The 23,240-nt window shown below is 45.0% G+C and overlaps 1 protein-coding gene across 1 annotated transcript in view; it reads right to left on the reverse strand.

The window, feature by feature from the left end:
• Positions 1-23,240, reverse strand: part of ASPM (assembly factor for spindle microtubules) — a 388,799-nt gene that overhangs the window by 240,359 nt on the left and 125,200 nt on the right. The window contains exons 14-15 of the mRNA XM_086954783.1: positions 8,695-8,913; positions 5,464-5,668 (exon numbers count right to left, since the gene is read on the reverse strand). Of these exons, the coding sequence (XP_086810909.1) occupies positions 5,464-5,668; positions 8,695-8,913 (424 nt within the window). The remainder of the gene's footprint in view (positions 1-5,463; positions 5,669-8,694; positions 8,914-23,240) is intronic.

The following is a 23,240-nucleotide window of genomic DNA, read 5'->3' on the forward strand; positions in this document are numbered from 1 at the left end:
GCACTGGATCTTTCAAGATCAGGCGGTGGCGGGCCGCCAGTTGCAGGAGGTCCCTTTCCTCCGTAAGCCGCACCGACCTCCTAACTTGTACGCCTCACATATCACGAGAGTCCCGTTAGAAGTGTGGGACCAGACCAGTATGGCGCACGATTGGACGACCTCTCCGTCTCCCCTCACGCTGCTGCTGGAGAATCCGGATTTTGGGCCTGGGCGGGACATTCAGGCTTTTGCTCGGCGGCGCCCGCAGGGCTGTAGATCTCTATTCCACCTATATACAGGGGAGGGGGTGGCCCCCTTCGAGAGTTTGAGACGGGAATACGGCCTGCCGGAATCAGAACGGCTTGGGTATCTTCAAGTGCGTCATTGGGCACTAAATGCCCAAGTTGGGGAAGGGGCGGATCGGAAACTCAGACCTTACGAATATTGGTTAATCACACGGACAGTGGATAAAAAGCTCATTTCAGACCTATACTGTATGCTATTAGACCAGTATTCACACGTCTATAACTCAGGAAGGGTTCGCTGGGAGTAGGAGCTGGGGCGGGTGTTGAGCAACAAGGAATGGGCGGGCATCTACTATCGCGCGCGCCACTCTGCCTACCACATGGGGTTGACAGACATCTTCACTAAGCTAGTGACGTACTGGTACTACACACCTGAAAGGTTGCATGAGATGGATCATACCAGGGAGGCATCTTGTTGGCGGGGATGTGGAGAGAGGGGTACGTTGGTCCATCTCCTGTGGGACTGCAACCGGATTCAGGGTTACTGGAAGTTGGTTATTGATGAGATAGACGCACACTTTGAGACGGAAATCCAAAGGCTCCTCGCCTATGTCCTGCTAGGTTTACCCAATGCTATCACCTATCCGTTGAGATCACGCAGGGGCAGATTAATTGCTATAGCGCTAGGCTCCGCCATTCAGAACGAGTTGGCTTTTTGGCACACACTGCATGTTCCCACATTCCAAGGACACATTACATCGCCTTTGGTCAGTTCTGGAAAAGTTGTCATTAATTAAGGCAGGGGAAGGTGCCAAGTATGCGGAACTGGGGGGGCGTGGCCGAGCGCGGAGCGAGATGGCCGCCTAGTCCGCGAGCTCCGCTCGCCACGGCATTTATCCTGTTAATATCCTGCTCTTCCCCGGGTCGCACAGGCTCGGGCAGTGCTCACGGGACGTCGGAAGATGTGTGGATCGGCGGGCGGCAACTCCGGCGCTCGTAGGTGACTGGTGACCCATCCATCCACCCTTTCTCGCTAGACGCCGTGGCGGCGTCCGACTGCTGGCCGAGAGACCGGATGTTGGTGCCGGCCGCGGATGCCACTGGAGGTCGCGGCTTTGCGGGCCACGAAGCCCATATCTCCTAGCTGCGGGAGAGACACTGCGCCAACCCGGACGGACGTGGGGACTTGGCGCCACCACAGACACGGGCGCACACGCCGGAGGTCTGATCCTTTGCCTGATACGACCGTTCCTTTGTTATCTGCGCTGTTTGTAGATCTACTGGACGAGCTGAGACCGCCATTTTGAAACGGGAGCAACGTTGCTGGCGCTGGCTGACCTGGGGCAGACCGGTGCATCTTTTCAGACCTCGAAGGTATGGAGGTCGGCGCTCCTGCGCACAGTTGGTGGGTCTGCCCCTGCTATTGAGACTCTGTGCCATATAACGTCGACGCTGCCCGCGCTTCTTATGGGGCATCCTGTAACTGAGTGTACTGTTTATTGGCAAGGTGTAATGGCGGATCGACCGTAACAGCTGGAGGTGGCGCCGGCCCCTGCTCTGGTGACTTTTACACTACCTTTTCGGCTGGGCGGTTTGGTGGGGGACACTGACATTGGCCGAGGTAGAAGATACCCTGAGAGCGAGTGATTTTATGCCGGCTAAGCACCATGGAACCTACGGCTCGCGACCTTATTGCTGCTCTGAGCTCCCTGCGCTTTACCTGTTTGGATGGAGCCGGGGACCTTGCACGGCGCCTGGACGCAATTATCACCCAGCCGTGGGAAGAAGGCTCCGGCGATCCCGTTAGAAGTTGTGTTGTGGGCGGATCTTTGCCGCCATTGGATGTGCCTGCTACGTACCTACCGATGGTGCCATGGAGGGCCCTGGCCGATGTTGGTCACAGATCCCACCTGCCTAGCCGCTTGAATGTGCCATCGAGGCCTAGTGCTACAAAAAGTGCGGATTCCCCTCATGGGCCTGTTTCACCACCCGGCTATCCTGTGATGCCACTACCGGGTCGCAACCTGAGGGATTTGCTCGGAGCTTTGTTCCTGTGCCTACATGTCCTCAGGAGACTACTTGTCAGTCCCCTGCCTCTGAGATCTCTCGCTGAATTGTTTTTGTTCTACCCGCCTGGCCGTCTTGTTCATTCGGGGCGGTGCCCCATTGCAAACTTTCAGTGGCTTCGTATTGATGGAAGGGTAAAGTTGGGACAGGGGTGAACTCTTCCTTTTTGCATCGCAGGACTGATCCCCGGTCACTCATTATGATGTGGACGCTTTGCTGAACTGTACTACGACGCCGCCATTGTTTGTCGACCTGCTGGTCTGTTTTGTGATCGCGCCTGAGCTGCTTTGTGCGAATGGGGTGGGGCGGGAGTCTGCTTGTGTTGACTTTCCCCCGTCTTTTCCCTTATGTGGGTACTCTTGGGGCGACAGGCACGTTAGTAGGGGGGGGGGGGGCGTAGCCTCTTCGACGTGCAGGGTGGGGGGGTTGGGGCTTGACTTTCGTTTTCTTTTTGTTTCTATGGCCTTTCTTCTTGTTCTTTCTCTTGTTTCCTTCTTCTTCTTTCGTATCTCGGGTCAGATGGGGGTTGGGTTTAGTTCTTTCTGGGACGGATTTTCGTGCTTTGCGTCTGTGTTACTGTCGCAAGGTTTATTGATTCACGACCGTGATATCGACTTTAATGCATAGTTACTGAATGATTACAAATCCTGCTCTTCCTTCCCTCTTATACTACTGTTTGAGGGCGCATTCTCTGCTGCTAATTTTCCCTTGTAATAAGTGCCTTTCTGCATGTCGTAGGATCCTTTCATCGTTGTCATATAATGATCCCTCTTATATCCTACTATACCGTATACCAGCTTGAATGCAACTCCTTATGTGACAAATTGACTGGGCGGGCGCTAACTGGGGTGATATGTATTTCGATGCTTGTTTATCCTTATTGTGCTGATTTACGCCAGTTTCTCGATAATGATGTTTAACTTGTGTATATCCCTTTATTTGGTCCGCCCTTTCGGCCACCCGATCTGACTTTAGGACGATTCGTCTAAATTACAAAATGAAACCCTCCCTAACCTCCTCCTGTGGCTCCTTGCCAGTCTACCGTAGTGTTGATATTTGTGATTTTTTATCCTTTATCTGCAGTGCAAGGTACCTTGGAAGGCTAATTATTGTCATAGCGGCCGGCCCGCAGTGGTTGTAGGCAGACGCTGTGTACTATGTTTCTGATAAATAAAGGTTTTAAAAAAAAAAAAAAAAAAAAAAGTATGCGGAACTGTGGCAGCCATTCTGGTCTTTGCTGGCAACAGAATTTAGGGAGGTGACGGGCCACCGGTATTTACGTTTGTTACGCCTGTCAAAGATAGACTCTTGAGACACTCTGGAATGGATGATTGCGTTGAAATAGAGGGGTACTGGACCTGGACCGTGGGTGGCGGGGGGGGGGGTGGGGGGGGGTTGGTGGGGGAAGAATGGGGGGGGTGGGGGTTTGTTCTTGTTCTTGCCTTTTCTTTTGAATGCTGGCTCGCTCATACAGATTGGGCAGGTGGATAGAGAGCCTTGTGTATCACCCAGGCTCAACATATGCTCTTGTCAATGTTTTCCCATGCCATTTTCTTCTGCATTGAATATCTTTCGATTTATGGGAAGTTCTACTGTCTGTGTACGAGCTGATTTTTTAAAAAAAAGATTTAATACTGAAATCAGACGAGTAACGATTTCTGAAATATTCACCTGGAATCAGGAGAGAAGCCAGTGCTGTACTTTCTAGTTCAGGGCTGAACCAAAAAAGTAATCTTAACTGTACTTACCAGTTACCTGCATTTTCTTCCATAGGAAACCATTGACTTTTTCTCTGAAATTTCTTTTAAGTGTCGATTTTTGCAAATCTCAAATATTCCTCAAAAATCGTACCAACTGCTACAACGTAAATACTTACTTGTCATAGGTAGAGGTCCCAGTGCTGGATCTAGGAGTCCAGTACTGGATTACAAAAGTAACGAGAACCTACTTTACCTGTGACTTGAATTTCCTTCCATAGGATAACTAGTTTTTTTCTCTGAAAAGTTAGTGTCAACTTTGAAAATACATTTATATCCTTCAAAAAGTACAACTGTAACCAAAACGCTTTTACTTAACTGTTTACAGCATAGGTCCAGGGACTGAATCCAGGATCCAGTCCTGTGGTTAGCAAAGTAATCCTGAAAGTAATCTATTGCATTTTTATAGATAACCCATTGTGCTCAGTGTTTAGAATTGTGTTGCCTATTGCAACCCCAGTAACTATTGTACTTGCTAAGTCTATTGCCTGTCTGCAAAGTAATTACCCAAAGTCACTCATATTGAGAAAAGTATATTTTGATACCTGTTGGTTTTAAAATAAAACTATATCTTTTGATATAAAAACAATTGGCCTAGAGTTCAGTTCTTGAGTGTGTGAAACCTTTTGCTGACTGAGCGTGTACAACAAATGCTTTACACTGTTCTCTGATACCGCCTTACTGCTCGACTAAGCTACCACATTAGAGAGTAAGGTCAGATCTGACTTTACCCTCTATTATACCTCTGGGGATTGGGGACTCTATACACATTGTACCTTACCTTGGTCCAGTATATATAGAGCCACTTTCTTACAGCTGCCCCCACCCTTTTATGTGAATACTTTGAGAAGAAAACTTACCCTAAACTACTAAGTGTTCAGCCTGCAAAGATAATGGCTAAGGGAGTTATAGGAAAGGCTGAGCGAAAATTGCTTGAGTAGAGTCTGTATTTTCATTTCAGTGACAAAGAATACTTAAAAGTTGGTCTGTTAGTAGGTTAGTACAAAGAGTATAATACATTTTAAGAGTTGTAAAGGTGCTGGGGAAAGTACAAGTGAATGTATCAGGGGACTTGGGCTGTTAGAATAAGAGAGGCTAACCTTGTCAACTAGCAGATAGTTTGACAAGAGTTTAGCAATATGAATGGCTAATATTCTTGACTGTTGACATGGTGCAGGGGTACCCTAGTGCGTCTATTAATGAAAATGGGACTTTCTGGTTTTGTTGTCTTATCAGTGTGGGGTTTGTTGCTCTTTGAGTGAATGGGAGAATGATATCAAATAGGTATCTAAGATTTAATACAAATTAAAACGAGATTTCAAATCATGGACATGTCACGACAAAGCAATCCAAGTGTAAATGGCAGACCGCAAATAGATTAAGGTAACTGAATTAAAAAAACAATCTTCACATACTTTGGTCGAAGGCGATAGGCCATGTGTCCAAGGAGTTCTCGGATTCAGATGAAGAATTTAGTCCTATTGAACCAGCTTCAGTGCATTCTACAGTCTGGGTTGTGTGCTGGCATATCTCACTTAGAGGCACATAGCTTGGATGGTAGTGGTGAATCAGATAGCAAAGGACCCGTCCGTCAGAGAATGACACTGTAAAGTTTTCCACCTATTTCAAGACAAAAAATTGATTACTATTGATCATTTCATGTTAGCGCAGTAGAGTAATATTGCAGCATTGCCATTTAAGCATTAACTGCAACTACTGGTGCACATACATTTAACACACCATAGAGGACAAAAGAACAGAGACCTATCCCTGCCCCACTTTGTGGTAGTCAGCAGAAATGTGGCAAAGGTATCTGCATGCAGTGATGTCGCATAGCAGAAGCTGGTGACTGGGGGTATTCAGCAATACCATCAGATGTATCCTTTGCACATGCCACCATCATTACTTATAGAACTGACAACCACTGTTTCCCTGGCCAGACATTGTGGAGAAGAGTCTATACATTGATTTCAAAGTGATAGGGTAGGATTACGACTTAGTAGTAACTGCAAAGTTCATAATATTTACTTACTGTTCTTTTCAGCTGACCTTTAATTCCCAGCATTTGGAAACATTCCGAAGCAGGAAGTCAACTAGGTGCAGAGGCTACCAGGCCATACTGAACTAGGTATACACAAACCAGCTCTGATCTCCTTTCACTATTCCCCATCTATCACCCACCACCCAAAATCAATATACAAGGCAAAGTGATCATCAAGACAAGAACTTCCCAATGTACAGGAACTATTCCTTAGCTACATTCATCATACTAATGCGGCCAAGGCATTCACAGTTGTGAAGAATAGAAGCCAGTGCATAGCTAATAGTCTTCTTAGCAAAGTATGTCATTAATCCAACATACTCCCTACAGGCCTCTCACCAAAATATCAAGTTCTCAAACCCTCTAGCACTAGACAGCCATCACTGGACAGGGTTATTTATTTACCATTTGATGAGAAGAAATATTACACAGGGCACTAGTTTAGACACCCCACAAACTGGATAACCACCTGAGTAGTATATCTGACTACGGCACCAGGACAGTAATGTCAATAAACAGTCCTCCACTTTGGTCCATAATTATCTCCCTATGCACTCTTCTATATGTGGCAGAGGATGGCCAACCACATGTTGAAAGGGGGTGTAATTTGTTTCATGACACCTGGACACTTGGCCTAAAAAGGAGTTTAGTCAAGCGACACCATGCACTGCTAATAAAGATTCTGCAAGATCATCAATGCGACACTTCATCAGAGCATGTGAGAAAGACCATCTTCTATATCATTCTAATTGGCAAAAACAGAGGGGAAACCTGGAAAAGGAAGCAAACCTTGACCCTAAAGTTCAAAGCACCATGCATAATCCTGAAGGAACAACATCATAGGGTCTCTTGCAATGTAGGGCTAGGATAGCAACCGGGACATGACATAATTTAGCTCTCTGCACACAGTTAAGTGGTTAGAGGTTGACGGAGACAAAACTGCCTGAAACTCAGAAACCTGGACAGTCCATGCAGAAGACAGTTCAGAAGTGCTTTCCATAATACAAACGTAGGGAAGCGGAATCTAAATTTAGAATATTCAATTGCAGAGACTTGCAGATTTCAGGTGGTCAACATTTTTAACCAACAGTATTTAAAACAACTATCCAGAAGAAAGACATTGGAACAGTAACTGATATCAGGGACATTGCTTCTATGGTAGCCTACATTCAGTTCTCACCACACACCCAGAACAGTACCATGCACACACAGACAAAAGAGGTTAAAGTCAAGGGACTGAAGAATACATTTTGCTCATAAAAGTAATCATGTACACCAAATTTTCTGTGAGAAAAATTATTTAGCTAGGAAGAGCAAACATGTAGGCAATAGAGGCAGCAAAAGTGGAGAGGGATGTATGCACTCTTAACTCTTTTGATGCAAATGCATGTGCTTGGTTAAACACTTTAAAATCAAAGTGCTGACCTAACTCATGATCAGACAAATCTGACCTAAGTACAATTATTACTCTCAGAACACTGTTTAAGGAGTCTAAGGAACTATTGCCAACCAGAATAAAAACAATGGATGGAGGTGTGCATATGCCTTATCTAAAAGACACAAAACAAAAATGATTCTGTACCTTCTCACCCAGTGTAACAGGAAAATAACCTCACACTTGCAGAAGACCGGTAAAGTATCAAAGGCTTCAAGGATGAACTCATGCTTCTTTCAATAACTGAAATCAAAATACCTACAGAATCCTGTAGTTTGTTGCTGATGGTATGCAATGACTGTATTGGACAGGAACGGACTGTATTGGGCAGGAAGTGTATTCTATGAGCTGTAAGCTGTAAAGAGTCCAATATTGTACTTTTTTCAGTTGACAGGGAATTGAACCTCAACAGAAACAGTAAGATTTTAGGTTTTGGATTCCTTTAAATGTAGATGATTTAGGCTCATTGAGCTAAGTTTGGGAACATACAAGTACAAACAAAAATGTTCAGGGCTGTTTCTAATAATAAGATACTAGGGTGCCTGACACTCCTGGTGTTACGTGTATTAGCACCTATGGCGCTGATGAGAACTAAATGCCTGCAGACTAAATACCTACAGAATCACGTAGTTTGTTGCTAATGGTATGTAATGAATGTATTGAACTAAGTGACAAAATAGTGAAAGGCCAGGGAGTAGGCAATCTGTCGCTCACCAGGAGCACTAAATGCAAGCAAAAGCCACTACTTTGACAACTCCTCTTCCCAAATGCCCAGCGTTAACGTAAAACACCAGTGACTTGCATACAATAAACTAACTGACACTGTCCAAGTAAGTAGTGCTATAATGATGAAGGCTCTGTCACTGTTGCGAGGGGGGACTACTTTAAAGATTTTGGATTTAACTACCACCCTATTTTGATATCACAGAAGGAGGGATGGATCCTATAATAGCCCTTATGCCATACGAAAGGGGCCAGAAAAGCACATCTGTCTTTTTTGGATATAGCTACTGTGGGCAGCTGAATTTAAGGTACCTGCTAATTTAGCATACTTCGAATAGTAGTATAATTTCAGGCTTTATGTGCTGTATAAATACCAACAAATTATGATGTTACAGTAATTGGGAGTAACAGAAAAGTGTCAGAAATATTTAGACGCAATGTACTTACTTTCGTATTGTAGAAGGCACATGTTGCATTGACCCACTCCATCAGGAGTCCAACATTTTCAGAATACTTCAAAGATGAAAAGTTACCGCTGCTTGCTCGCTTTATATTTGGTAAATTCGAAAACGATCTTAGGGCACCAATTTTTTTCTGCAATATCCAGGATTGCTTTAAAAAGGTAATCTCTTCTTTTACTTCATCCACATTGAGCAAAACCTCCACCTGCATCAAAAGACGATCTGTTAAAATAGAGGACTGGTTTGCCATGCAAGAACCAAAAAAGCTGAGCTTCAAGAACCAAGTGCAATCATGAGAAATAGCCATCTGACCTGAAAAGTGAACTAGGTTATACCGGACGTTATTGCCTTTGGTGCTGCAATGTTCAACACGAATAAACAGTGCCCAAACTATCTATTAGCGTGCCCTTATTCTAACCCTAAGTCTATCAGACACATGTCACTTCCTACTTGTACAAGAAACCACTACAGCACTTTAAACAGTGTTAAGTCAATTTGAAAACCAGACAACAAGCACAGCATCTCATACCCACAAATCTCCCCTATATCTTCCCTATCGTGATTCCTTTTCTCTGCATTTACACAGGAGTGTTGATACTAAAGGATGCAAACAGATGGGGGCGATGGCCAGAGGGAAGCGTACATTGGGATTACAAGTAACTAAGTTGATCAATTTACTTCCTCTTAAAAACTCTCCTCTTAAAATATTTTATGAAGTTAATTAGGCAAATCAAAAACATTCTCCGCATTAGATGCTTTAAGACTCCCTTAGCAAGCATAGACCAAGGAACTGGTGAATACTGTACTGCACAAAGAGGGAGTAACCTAATTTAATATCCTTGAGAATAGGAAAAATAGTGGTTATAAGGCAGATAAGCAACCTCAACATTAGCTTTAAAATAATCCTCAATACATAGTGTAGCAAGCAATCATGTGGATTAGCCCAAATTACTACTCTGTGTGTTTTCGGTTTCCAGGCCCTGCAGGATAATAATCTGTAGCCAGTGTGAACCTAGCTGGGAATCAGAGCACTTTATGTCAGTCCCCAATAGAGTAGCACTTCACAACAAATGATGCAGCCCACTGTGTGGTAGAGCTCTTAGAGGCAGAGGTGTTAGATGCATGACTAACTCTTGAATGCAACCTTTTACCATGTGACAAAAATATGGGATGTTCTGAAGGCTCCTGTCTAAGCGATCTAGAAATTTGGCGCCTAGTTGTACATTGTTTGTTCAGCAGTTGAATTACAGTTCAGAAATAACCTGGGATGAAGACTAACTTCCAGCCAGTTAATCAAGAAGACTTTGGCAAAATGAAGGGACAGTCCTGAAAACATCTGTAAGTCAAGAACCTAAACGGTCTGGAATCCGTATGAAACGATTGTTAATAAACCTGGTATAGCACCAAACACAATGACTGTGCCTGAGAGGGGAGGAGTTTTAGAGGTAGACCAGAGTGAGCCAATTGAAGATGGAGGAGTAAATGACCACTCTGTATCATTTTTGATCAATACTGGAGTTCTAGAGATAGACCAGAGTGGGCAATATGCAGCTAGAGAAGTAAATGGTCACCCTGTATTATTTCTGATTAATACTGGAGCTACCCACTCTATTTATTTATTTATTTATTTTCAGAGTTTTATATAGCGCGAACAAGATCTTTGCAGATATCAGAGCGCTTTACATAGAAGAGTACATGAGGGAACAAAGTCAAATAGGTAGGTCGATAGTTCACAGAGTACAGAAGGGAACATGAGGGAACAAAGTCAAATACGTAAATCAGTAGATCATACAATACAAATAATACAATTGGGTGGCTGCAAAGCAGTCAAGTGGGTGATAAGACAGCTCGTACAAATAGATAAGTGGTCAAGCAAGTAATAAAGATCATCGCAGGGTGTTGATAGGGTTCGAGATAGTAGTACAGGTGAATTTAGCCATGAGGATAGCTTTTACTTCTTTTTTGAAGAGTGTAGTGGAAGAGAGAAGCCTGGTTTCGGGAGGGAGTGAGTTCCAAATCCTAGGCGCCATTCCTGAGAAAGAGCGCTTGTATGTTTTCTCCTTCCGAAATCTTCGAGGTTTCAGCAGAAGATTGTTTGCGCCTCTCGTGTTTCTGGTTCCCCCAGAGATTGTCAATTTCTGAGCAAGGTAGCCGGGTGAGTTTAGGTGTACAGCCTTGTGTGTCATGCAGGCTATTTTCAAATGTATTCTGGCTTCAAACGGCAACCAATTCAGGGATTTCAAGTCAGGGGTGATGTGGGAGTGCTTTTTTGACCCCGTGATAAGTCTCGCTGCAGCATTTAGAGATGCTTTTAGTGGTGCGGTTGTAGTTAGTGGGAGTCCGCAGAGGGAGGTGATGCCGTATTCAATTCGTGGGATGACTAGTGCTTGCACCGCTGTTTGGAAGTCTTTGGCTGGGAGGTAGGGTTTAAGTTTCCTCAGAGTATTGATCTGGAAGTTTGCTCCCTTTGTAGCTTTGCTGACATGTTGCTGCATGTTGAGATTGGTGTCGAGTGTTATGCCTAAAGATTTTGCTGATTCCACGATGGTGGGTTGGACATTGAGTGCGGTTAGGAGTTTAAGCCAATGTTGAGTGGTGGTTATCTTCGCTGGAGGTGCGATCAGAAGGAACTCTGTTTTCAGGGCATTGAGTTTGAGGTGATTGTCGGCAAGCCAGGATTGGGTGCATCTGATCGTTGAGTTCAGGAGCAGGATGTCATTGGGAGATTGCAGTTTGAGGTAGAGTTGGGTGTCATCGGCATACATGTGAAAGTGTACATTGGATTCTTGTAGCAGAGTGGTGAGCGGTTCCATGACTAGGTTGAACAAAGTTGGGGATAGAGAAGATCCTTGGGGGACGCCTAGCGTTACAGGTACTGGCGTGGACATCAGGTTGTTGCTCTTGAATTTCTGCGTCCTGTTGCGGAGAAAGGAAGTGAACCATTTGAGGACAGTTCCAGATAAGCCCATTCTTTTGTTTAGTAGTTCTATTAGATTCTCATGTTTAACGGTTTCGAATGCGGAGGAGAGATCGAGAAGGATGAGGAGGCAGGTGTCATTTTGGTCTAGCATTTGAAGTGCGTCGTCAATTATGTGAGTCATAGCCGTTTCTGTGCTGTGTCCTGCTCGGAAACCCGATTGGTGAGGGTTGAGGAGATCGAATTGCTCAATGTGTTTAGTCAATTGTAGTTGTGCACATTTTTTCCAGCAGTTTGGCGAGAGTGGGGATATTGGTGATGGGACGGTAGTTGTTGAGATCCGCGGGGTCGGCTGTTGGTTTCTTTAGTAGAGGTGTGACCTGACCAACTTTGAGGGAGTCAGGTATGCTTCCTTGTTGGAGAGAGCTGTTGATGATTTTAGTCCAGAGAGGGAGAATCAGTGGTGTAAAGTCTTTTACTGCGAAGGCAGGGAGGGGGTCCGTGAGGTGATTGGAAGGTTTCAGGGTGCTGAGTAATTTGCCAATTTCTTCTTCCGAATATGTGTCAAAGGTTGACCATGTCGCATTGTTTTTTGGTTCAACGGGTGCTGGGCATTTGGGTTTGGAGTAGAGGCTTGCGTCAGTGAGGAGATCGCTTTTTATTTTGGCGGTTTTTTGGATAAAGAAAGCAGCGAAGTCTTCACATGAGGGTACCACACTCCCAGTGTTGAGTGGTTGTGGTAGCTCTTTGGATTGTGATTTGATTAGCTCAAACAGTTTTCTCGGGCGGTTCTTTGCTTGGTTAAGTTGGAGGCGGAAGAAGTCCGATTTTGAGCGTTTTATTTTCCTGAAGTAGGCGTTTCTCTTCTTCTTCAACTCTTTTAGGTGCATTGCGGAGGGGGCTGATCTCCAGGTCCGTTCTGCCATTCGCATGTCTCTTCTATCTTCGTTGAGACTCCCGTCGTACCATGGTTTGGAGATTTTAGTGGCGACTCTTTTTAGTTGCATAGGTGCAGCCTCATTGATTATCGAAGTCATAGTGTTGAGATAGTGGTCAGTCAAGGTTTGGACGTCCGAGGCGCCTGCAGGAGGGAGTAGGAGATTGCAGCTGTTAGGGGGCAGAGAGCCAGGGTTGAGCTTTTTCGTGTTTCTTTTCCAGACCTTGGGCTTGGAGAGCTGCACAGGGTTGACTTTGACTTTTTCGTTGATAAAGAATGTGATAATGTGATGATCCGACCAGTCACAAGGTTGGATGGATTCAAGTTGGATAGATTGCTCCTTGGAGATGATCAGGTCGATGATGGAGCCTTTCTCATGGGTCGGACTGTTGCATATTTGGGTGAGGTTCAGGGCCTCGAGGAAATTTTTAAGACTGTTTACCACTGCGTCGCTGCTGTCATTCCAGCGGAGGTTGAAGTCACCAAGGTATATTTGGGTGAGCTGGCGACCGGAATTGGTTGAGATCATATCCATGATTTGTTGGGAGAAGGTGAGGTTGTCCCTGGGTGGGTGGTATATGCTGTGCAGAGTGCATATCGGTTTGCCCTCACTGATGATGTTGAGGCAGATGTATTCACAGGATGTTGGGGATGGCAGGGATGTGGAATTGACTTTCTGAACAGAGAGGTTGTTCTTGTATATGCATGCGATTCCGCCACCTATTTGGCCTGTTCTGTCGAGCCTGATAATGTGGAAGTTGGGAGGAACCAGAATGTCCATTATGGGTGTCGAGGATTCAGTTAGCCACGTTTCAGTCAAGATGATTAGGTCAAGGCCCTGCGATAAGAGGAGTTCAGCAATGGCTGCTGAGTGTTTCGTCGCCGATCTGCAGTTGAGAAGCGCGCATTTGAGGCGGGGTGTGTAGAGGGTGTTAGATTGTTCTAGCGAGAGAGGGACTTCTCTAAGGTTAGTGGGGATGGAGGCTCTGCTGTTTAATGTGGGTGGTCTAAGGGGATTTGGGTGTATCGTGGGAATGTTGCGGTGTGGGGTGCTTGTGTGAGTTTGGGGGGCTGGTTCATAGGAGCGGAGAAGGGTGAGTGTGTCGAGGTCAGAAGAAGAGTTGTGGGTGCGGCGAGGGCGGTTGTTGCGATTAAGAGCTGGGATTGATGTCAGCTTGGGGCATAGCTGAGTGTGAGAGTTGGCCTGAGAGGTGGGGGACACATTTGGCGGGGAGGTGTGGACGTGTGAGGCGTTGCAGGGGCGATGCTGAGGACTACGGGAATTGCTGCGCCTATGAGCAGGGTTTGAAGCCTGGTGTGGGGCGTGGTGAGGGTGGGGGACCGCCGGGGGGGAAGGAGGCAGGCTGGGATGGGGGGTGGAGGTGGCTGGGTGGTGTGTAGGACATGTGGAGAGTCGTTCTTTGATGTCCTGGATGTCTTCTTTGATCTGAGTGAGGGTGGCCATGATGAGTTCCATCGTAGGGTAGGTGGTGGGGGTGGGGGTGGCAGTCAGGGGTGATTGGCTGGCCAGGGAGCTCGTGTGCAGGCGAGGGGGAGGGCTGGTGTTCAAGCAGGTCTGCGTTGTGTTGGAGCGTGGGATAGGGTTAGGGAGGTGAGAGGTTCTGGACTGTTGGGGAGTGGATGGGATAGGGAGGAAATTGATGTTATGGGTGGGGGCATTGGCGGTAGGCGTGGGGGACAACGTGTAGGCTGGGAGACTGGTAGCTGTGTTGGAAGGAGGATAGTAGGGGCTGAGAGTAGGAGGGGGAGTGGGAGTGGAGATGATCCTGTTAAGGGGAAGGGGCGTTAAATTAAGAGAGGGAGTACGTTCTGCGCAGTGGATTGGTGGGTAGTGAGGACTGAGAATGGGGGGGGATAAAAGGGGGGAATTGTCAGAATGCGTGTGATTCTGGTGCTGGACTAAGTTGGGAGTGTTAAGTGTGGGGATTGTGCTGTCAGCGCCGAGCGGGGTGTTAATGCCCGCTGTAGGTGTGGAAGGTGTGTTGAGGGTATGTGTGGAGGTCCGGACGTTGGTGGAACGGGCGGAGTATGAGGGGGAGCGATCTATGTCTGAGATGGGGTGCTGAGTTGGGATAGTGAGGTTGTGGGTGGGGGATGGGAGGTCTGGGGTGGTAGGTGTGTCCCTGATTGAAAAGTATGCAGCTGAGAGGTCATGGTTGGTGGAATTGGGGTAGATATGCGTGTTTGTCCGTGACTTGGAGAGGTGTTCTTTGAAGGTGGGGAACATGTTGTCTAGCAGTTCCAGGTTCTTGTCTGTGGATTGTAATAGGACAATCCCGGTATTGTAAATAGTGATGGTGGCTCTGCCTGGAAAGACCCGGGACGGGGAGATGGAGAGAGTTTGGCTGTGTGCGGATTTTCTAGTCGAGGAGACGGTGAGTAGGGTGAAGAACGCTTTTCTCCATTGAGCTCTGCGTGTGGTGTGGAAAATGATATCGGTGTTCAGGGATCCATTAACCGGTGAGAAGTAGGTGTCAGCGAAGGGCTTTTCCGAGTGTGACCTAAGGAAGTTGTGTTTAAAGCGTTTGGCGGCTTTTTTGGTGAGTGATGGTGGATAAATGATTTTGTATGTATGTTTGCCGATGGTGTCCATGTTGCGTTGCAGGATTAGGTGGGTATGGGAGGATGCAGTAGTGGACTATAGTAGTACCAAAGTGCAGAAAGACAAGCTTGCAGAAACGGGTGCAAACAGTTGGAAACACAATGATAAGTTACAGCAAGCAAGATGTTATAAAAAGTGACACTAGTACTCAGCCAGCCTTTCCAGGCTATGAGAGTGAGCAGTAGGGCAAATACATACGGTAATTAGTAAGGTACAAGGTGTAATAATAGGCATACTACTGATAAAATATAAGGGTGGGGTACAATGGGTGAGTGCACTATACTATAGTTGATAATATTGATATTGGAAAGGATCCAGATACACAATTTACAAAACTCAAAATTCAAAAATCGAGGGTGACACTGGTTGTCGGTTCAATTAGTGTGAGGTAGAAATCTGTGCATTTACAAATGTTCAGAATACAAGTGAAAGTGGTACTCGTGAGGGCTCCAATATACGAGGTAATAGTCTGTGCGTACAGGTGATCAAAATACCGATATAGGTGTAGTACTGCAATGATGTGTAAACACTCTTGCCTATGTAAGGTAGTAATCTGAGTAATACAGATGTTTAGAGTAGAGCTAGAGCGTACTAATGCAGTGATGGCAAACACACTTTCCTGTATGAGGTAGCGATCTGTGTAGTACATACATTCAGATAAGGCTAAAAGGGCAATATTGCACCAATATAGTAATAGGTAGGCATTCTTTCATATATGAGGTAGTAATCAGGTCTAAACAAGTAATAAAACTATAGTGAGAGTATAATAATATATAGGCATAGGCCGGCATTCTGTTATACTAGTCTACAATACTATAATCCCATAGAGGCTGGAGACTAGACTAAGATGGCCGCCAAATAGTTCAGCTCAGGCAAGTAGTCCTTTGTTTGTTGCTAAGCAGGCTGGGAGTAAGAGAGAATAGTCCTCTTTTTGCTGCTATTGCTCTGAGCACCGGGGAAGAGATTCCACTTCCTGTTCAAGCAACCAGAGCTCAAGTCTGGCTGGGAGTCTTATCTCTATGTGGGGGAGTTGAGCTGAAGGGGCGCGTGGAAGATAGAAGGTATGGGGGGATTTATTGTTACAGTTTTATGGCCCCCGCCATTTTGTACAAAGGAATAGAGTTTTTCAGTGAGTTAGGCTTTTCAAAAAGAGAGTCGGTGGGAGGGAAAAGTAAATACCTGAGTTTTGTGATTCAGTCCCTCTTACCAGCAGAGTTAAACAGAAGCATTACAGAAATCCATGGTTGACTTCCTTCCCCTTCGTGGGTGTATGTGACTGGTTAAAAAATGCATCCCAGCCGTATACCGATGTCACGGGGGGCAGACTTCGGTGTTCCGCCGCCCCAACTGGTCCTAATTTGCTCCTTATGATTGTGAGCTGTGTTAGCTCTCACGGCTCCGCTTCGTGATCTAGTGATCTAGTGATCGTGAACTCTAGAGTTAGAATAGAGATCCGAAACCTACGCCCTTGGGAAAACAAGTCCACGTTGTAGGCATCTTCAATAAGCAAAGTACTCACCCTGTTTCAGCTAAAGTCTCTAAAAATAGGGCCCTTCCACGACCACCAATTTGTCACAAATATCTGAAGTATAGTGAATTTGTCGGGCAGGGATTTATTATGCACATTAAATTGTGCTTTCCATTGTAGATCTGGTGGTGTGGAACTCCAGAAATATGATGAGGATGTGCACTAAATCAGCAGTCGGGCATTCCCAATCCTAACGAGAGGACTTAACCACTTGAATTAGGAGATTTGGTCAAAGAGGAAGGCACGCAAGGACACTGGTCTTCTTAAGTATTTCCACCCATAAAGAATGACAAAATAATTAATGCAGAGAATCCACAAATGCCCCAATACAACTTCACACCTCAGGCGGTGACATGAGTAACACATCAGTGATTGAATCAATGCAACAGCAAGGCATCTTGAAATAAATACTAGTGCATCCCTGCAACTCACCTGTGATGGATTTGCTTAAAACAAATAGTAGAGGATAGTTTGGAACCTAAGAAAGGTGAATCAAACCCTTGCCCCATGTAGTCTCGTGGTACCAAATCCTGCTGTGATGGTTTTAAAAATTCCATGGGAATCAGAGTGGTTCTCGGTCATGGATCTGTGTCAGGCATTCTTTTCCATTTGTCTGCATGAGTTTAGGCAGTTCCTTTTTGCATTCAGATTATTTTAGAAAAAGTCTGGTGTGGTGCCAAGTCCGACAGGGGTATACAGAGAGCCTCTCAATCTTCAATCAAATACTGAAGCAAAATCTGGAGACTTTGTATTTGTCATTCAACTCTTTTCTGGTCCTGTACATTGACAACCTGTTAGTGAGGTCAATTAGGAAAGAAGATTGAAACAAGACATGACTGTCCTACTGAATCACTTGGCAGAGAATGGACACAGGTGTCTCCAACAAAATGATGGTACTGTCAAAGGGAGGTTGGTACTTGGGACATGACATTGAGAAAGGAGCTAGTGTCCCAAGAACATATCGCTACAATTCTTAGCATGATTCCTCCCAAAACACAGAGAGAAGTCAGGGTGCTCCTGTGAATGGTGGGCTGCTGCAGTAAGTCGATCCTCACTTTTCCCTAATGGCAAAGCCTGTACAGAGACTTACACGCAGCAACGTGTCATCAGCAATCCTGCTACTATGAATGAATGAGGTCCTTAATAAAGCTCAGAAAGAAACTTTCCCACGCACCAGCCCTAAGAATGCCTGATTACGACAAATATGTCTTTCCTCTATTGTCATCAGAGAGAAGGGTATGCATCCTATGTGTTGATAGAGACCCTTGGTGAAGTCAAACAGCTATTGGCTTATTTATCTGCAACACTTGATTCAGTAGCCACAGCGTTGCCCGGATTCCTCAAGACAGTGGCTGCAGTTGTTGTTAGTATTGAACAGGGCAAAGCATTTATATGAGTTATTTGTTTATTGTACTGGTTCCACATTCAGTTGCAATTTTGTCAACCTGTACACAAACATAGCACATGACAAACAGCAGGCTTACTAAAAATGAACAAGTGATTAGAACCGAACAGAATGTGTCTTTACAGCACTACAAAATACAAAATCCTGCTACTCGTTTGCTACTTCCAGAAAACGATGCAGATAATGGGGTAAACCACGGCTGTCTAGATGCAACTGAATTGTATACAAAGCCAAGACCTGACTTTCAAGATGTACCATTAGAGGAGCCCGGTTTAACTTTGTTTTTGTGATTATCAGTTACAATGAAAACACATTATTTTAGACAGGGAATGTATTCTATGAGCTGGAAGCTATTAAGAGTCTAATATTGTACTTTCTACAGTTGGCAGGGAATTGAACCTCAACAGAAACAGTAAGATTATAGGTTTTGGATTCCTTTAAATGTAGCTGTTTTAAGGTTATAGAGCAAATGTTGGGAACATTAAAGTACAAACAAACATTTTCAGGGCTGAATCTAATAATAAGATACTAGGGTGCCTGAGACTCCTGGTGTTCAATGTATTAGCACATCTGGCGCTGATGAGAACAATTTGCCTGCTGATTAGATAAGTTAATTCACATAATGTTCTGCTCAGAATTACTGGGATGGGAACCAGTGATGCAAGCATTGTGTTAGCCTTCTACATAAGAGTGAGAATATCCTATATGTTCTTCCAAAAGTAAAACACATTTTTAGGCATTTAGCTGAATAGGAATGAGAAAAAAAGTTAATAATCCATGAGATCATTGAGCCTATGCCCTGAAAGCACGTCAGTCAAGCATCAGCTTGAGCAACACTATAGGACCAGTAGTCAAGGAGACTGAGATCAACAAGTATTGGTAGCAAAGCCAGTATGCCTCGCCTGACAATGCCCCTTTATTACCCCCAGATGGCCGTCACATGACAAGCACAGCAGCCATATTGCAGGAAAATCATAACCAGGTGGCCCCCATATATTTACACGAACACAACACCAGACTTTAGCTGTAGATCAAAACATAAAAATGAGTAAATTGTTATAAGAAAAAGCTGAAGGAAACAGCACAACTGAATGATTATATAACGAATAAGCCAACAGATCTGAAAGCTAAAGAAAACTGAAGGCCAAGTTGACATTTTAATAAAAAAACGAAAATCCCATTTTATCCTGTTTCAACCTTTTGTAATTTTAAAAAATGATAAAAATCCATTTCCATGGTAAAAATGAATAAAGACCCTGAGTAACCTTTCTTAAAATGCTCACTTATTTTGCTAAATACATTTATAATTTTTCCCTTAATTAATGTTGGGATCTTATGTACTTTCTGTCCTAGGTAAAGAGACATTTTGTAAAATAAATATTTTCCATTCAATGACTAGAGACATGGATGGTAGCTTTTTGTGTGCTGCTTCATTGATTAGGAGGAGAAATAAAAACATAGGCAAACTCTTATCTAAATGTGTGAATTTTCATAATTAGAGCTAGCAATGTTCCTCCTTTTCAATGTAGATATTTCAAAATCTAGTTGCTAATTTGAGAAAGCCAGAAGTTAAAACCACTACCTCACAAAAAAAAAAAAAAAAAAGAAAGTACCAATTTGGCTCCTCCAAAACGAGGATTTGTGTTTATAAAAGGTGTTATAATGCAACTTTAGTCAAAGAAGAGACTCTGCATATGTTGACTTAGAACACTGGAATGTGGAGAGCTCCATTAAATGGAGCAGCAGCGGTCTATATGAACTGATATAGGCCCACTGCTCTCAACATTTCAATGTCCTAATACACAGCCTCTCCTCTCTCCTCTAATATATTAATTAGGCAGAGGAAAGCGAACGGTGGAGGCCATGCAGGAGGGCAGAAGCAGCCTTCACTGTTCCCTCCTCTTGTTGCCGAGTGTCACTAGGGCTCCAGAAAGAGAGGGGCGAATGATGCTCTGCTTATGGGTCTCCCTGGCTGAATTACAAAAAAACATTTCAGCCAAGCCAGGGAAAACCAGGTGCTGACTTCAGTCCCCTTCCACAGCTCTTGCTGTAAATATTCAACAGCTAACAGACATGGCCCTGTGCATGGCTGTTAACTGTAGAACATTCACAGCAAGAACTGTGTGAACAAAGGCTAGAGGCCAAGGGGAGTTCAACCCCTCAGTCTCCAATACTTTTGTTTTTCCAAATTAGAACATTTTGCCCTCATTAGGTGGAATGTTGTAATAGCTTTTTAGCCCACTGTTGTTGGGCTATAAAGCAACATTAGAACTTTGGAATATGGCGCCCTCCATTGAATACAATGGAGTGCTCCGTGCTTCTAGGGTGGTAAAAGCCAGCAGAGCAACATTCCAATGTTGCTTTTGTTCACAGCTGTTGCTGTGAACAAAGGCCTCTCGGAGCCAGAGGATATTTAAACCCCCTTGGGTTTTGAGAGGCCTTTGTTTTATTTGTTAGAACATTCTGCCCTCTAGTGGCAGAATGTTCTAATAGCCTTGTAAGCCCTTCGTAGCTGGGCTATACCGGCCATTAAAGTCCAGCTCCCTTGTTAAAGGTCCGAGTCAGACGCTGGAGCGGGGCATTAATGGCGGGCTATAAGTCTATATTAGAACACTGGAATGTTGAAATTTTGAGAGCTCTATTAAAGACAATGGGGTAGCTCTTGGCTTTATAATGGCTCGTATAAACTCAGAGCTTCAACATTTCAATGTTTGTCTTCATGTTTCTCCCTTTTTAGGTCTCACCTAAGCAGCGCTTGCAAGCTGTCACTTCGAAACATGCTTTATCTACAATATGGGCTTTGAGCACCGTCCATCTTATTCACTGGTTTCTCTTACTGACCTTAATAAATGCCTGCTTTTGTTTGGTGAATATGCTTAGTAGTCCCTCCTTTTGATTTTTTGGAACCTCCCATGAGGACTGCCTTTGTTACAAGTTCCCTTACTCTTTGTTATTTATGTTACTCCGTGAGTACTAGACTTTTGTTTGGATTGCCTCTGCTCGGGTTTTTTGATTGAAGTTATGTTGTGCTGTACGACTATAGCGCGCTTATGTGGTGGCATTTGTTCAGCTGCGGCGCCCATCGCAGCTCTCATCTGCTCGTGTCTTTAGTTAAGTGTTACTTCACTTAATCCCTGCCATGCCATCCCTGACCTCCTCCCACCAGTCCTGTCGCTGTTTGTTATTTTCAGGATTGCAATGCCATTGTTCGGTGATTGTGCCACATCCCAGCTGAACAGGCGCTTATCCTGATGCCTTATAGCATTTAGACCACCCCCTCCCCAGCTCACAGGGCCGTTACTAAATCATCCATCTGATGAAGAGCCGAACCAATGTGCCCTTCTCTGTGCTCTTATACAACTCGTTCGGATTTTAAAGAAGCCTTGGCTCCCCGTTATCGACATAGTAGCATACATAGTCCAGTTATTTGCCTAATGTGTTTTTTTAATTTCCGTTTTTAAACTGTGCTGTCGCGAGTTTGGGCATTTCTAAATGCACCATGTTTATAAATCACCATTTCAAAATGGCGACTAATTCGGTCATACAGCCCAACCCCATGGCAGCCTAGTTTTTTGTGCAGTGCGAACTAGACCAGACGGTATTAGAGCGCTCTACATGAGCACCAGATACACTACACAAGGACACATTCAATATGGTTAGGCACAGGGATATTACTTGATTTTCCCAGAATCACAGGATGTTGAGCTGACGCAGAGTCTCGAACTAGGTTCCCCACTTCGACAGTCAACAGCTCATGCTGTACTGCCACATCCTCCACCCATTTCCTGTTATTGCCTCAGCTGTAGTTTAAGATAGCACCAGATCAATTTATTTCTTCTCGTCAGCGGCAAATGATATAATTTAAAGAGGCGTGTCAGCCATTGGCAGACTTTCGTAAAACACAGACAGATACTCCATGCAGAAACAGGGTGTGAAGAGCCAATACATCACAGATGTTTTTCTTATCCGTGCAGCCTCTGAAACAAGCACACGGACACCCAAGACAAATTCAAACTATTTCCTAAATACACAGTTTTCATTTTTACATAGCACAAAACCAATCAGTACATTTGAAGGCACAGTGACGCAAGTGCAAACTATTATTTGGCAACATACGCCGTTTACATTTTTACTTGATCACAAAACATTAACTGTTGTTTTTCGAAGGCACAGCGTTGATTAGTTGGGTTGCAAGCACACTTTCCATTGGAATCTTCCTATTTTAGGTGGGGTCTAGATAGCACGCATGCGTAGCCCAGCCCAGCCCAGCCCGTGCTGTTGCTCGTTCCATTCGCCTGCCCTGCTGCTCTGCTCTCCTTCCCCGGTCATGCCACCCCCCCTCCCCCACACACATTTAACCACCATCTTTATGACCCTTTCCATACTCCTCCTGCTGTGCCTAGTTTCATTTGATGTACTTCAATTGCACTGTGTGTGCTTGCTTTTCTCAGGCCGCACTTCATATCACAGGACTGCCAGAGTGCACGTTCCTGAGCCGACTTTGAACATTCAAGGTCTCCTAGTGCCTATAACAGGGCTTCCAGTACACATTCCTGGGCTAAACGTGCCCATGACAGAGTCTCCACGTGCACATCCCAGGGCTCCCTGAGCCCATCACAGGGCAGCCACTGCACATCCAAGGACTGCTAGCGTCCACAAAAGAGCTTCCAGTGAATGTCCCAGGCCTCCTGGCGGCAATGAGAGTTTCCAGTGCACAGCTCTGGGATGAGAGCACACTACATAGGGCTCCGTGTGCCTGTGGGAAGGCCTTCCATTGCACATCCCAGGATGGCCAACGTCTATCATAGGGCTGCCAGTGCACGTCCATGGCCTGACAGTGCACATCCTATGGGTCCTAGTGAACATCTTGGGGCTCTGTGTGCCCATTAACGGGCCGGCAGTACACACCCTTGGGCTAAAAATTATGTATCCCAGTGCTCTTATTTCCCAAATGAACTTCCAGTGCACACCCCGAACTGACAGTTCACATCCTAGTGCATGTTCCAGGGCTGCTATTGCACATTCAAGAACCGTGAGCACCTATCAAGTGAACATCTCCGGGCCGAAGTGAACATCCTAGCGCACACTCTGCCAATATTCGAACTTCCAAGTGCAGCGACCA

Source organism: Lissotriton vulgaris, chromosome 1_1, assembly GCF_964263255.1.
Source record: "Lissotriton vulgaris chromosome 1_1, aLisVul1.2, whole genome shotgun sequence".
NCBI lineage: Eukaryota > Metazoa > Chordata > Amphibia > Caudata > Salamandridae > Lissotriton > Lissotriton vulgaris.